At 65.8% G+C, this 541-nt stretch overlaps 1 protein-coding gene across 1 annotated transcript in view; it reads left to right on the forward strand.

Annotated features, from left to right (window-relative positions):
* Positions 1-43: 43 nt before the first annotated feature.
* The window catches only part of LOC115949320, a gene marked incomplete at its 3' end in the record, with an annotated part of 5,917 nt that continues 5,419 nt past the window's right edge, over positions 44-541 (forward strand). The window contains exon 1 of the mRNA XM_031065851.1: positions 44-188. Coding sequence (XP_030921711.1) covers positions 44-188 — 145 coding nt within the window. The remainder of the gene's footprint in view (positions 189-541) is intronic.

A 541-nucleotide genomic window follows, 5' to 3' on the forward strand; every position in this document is an offset into this window, starting at 1 on the left:
ATGGGGACCATGGGGTGGTGGCCAATGGGACATCAGGGCCACCATGGTGTGGTGGCCCTCCAGAGCAGCCAAAACACTGAGTTACTTCACCCTGGTGGCCATGGTGGCCACCGTGTCCCCGTGTCCCCAGCTCAGCTACCATGGGGACCATGGGGTCGTGACCAGCAGGACATTGGGGCCACCAAGAGGTGGTGACCAGTGGGACATCAGGGCCACCATGGGGTTGGTGGCCATGAGGAGCACCCTCAGCATTGCAGCTCCATCACCCTGGTGGCCATGGTGGCCTCCATGTCCCCATGTCTCCACACTGACCCCACCTTCACGTCCCCAGCTTGGCTTCCATGGGGACCATGGGCTGGTGACACTGGGGCCACCATGGGGTGCCAAAACACTTCAGTTCCACCACCCTGGTGGCCGTGGTGGGCGCCATGACCCCACATCAACCCCACCCTCCCCATGTCCCCAGCTCGCCTGCCACCGCCACCGCTGGCTGGTGACCAACGGGACCTCAGGGCCACCCCGCGGCGGCGGGGGGCGCCGG

Source organism: Geospiza fortis, unplaced genomic scaffold, assembly GCF_000277835.1.
Source record: "Geospiza fortis unplaced genomic scaffold, GeoFor_1.0 scaffold4629, whole genome shotgun sequence".
NCBI classification, from domain to species: domain Eukaryota; kingdom Metazoa; phylum Chordata; class Aves; order Passeriformes; family Thraupidae; genus Geospiza; species Geospiza fortis.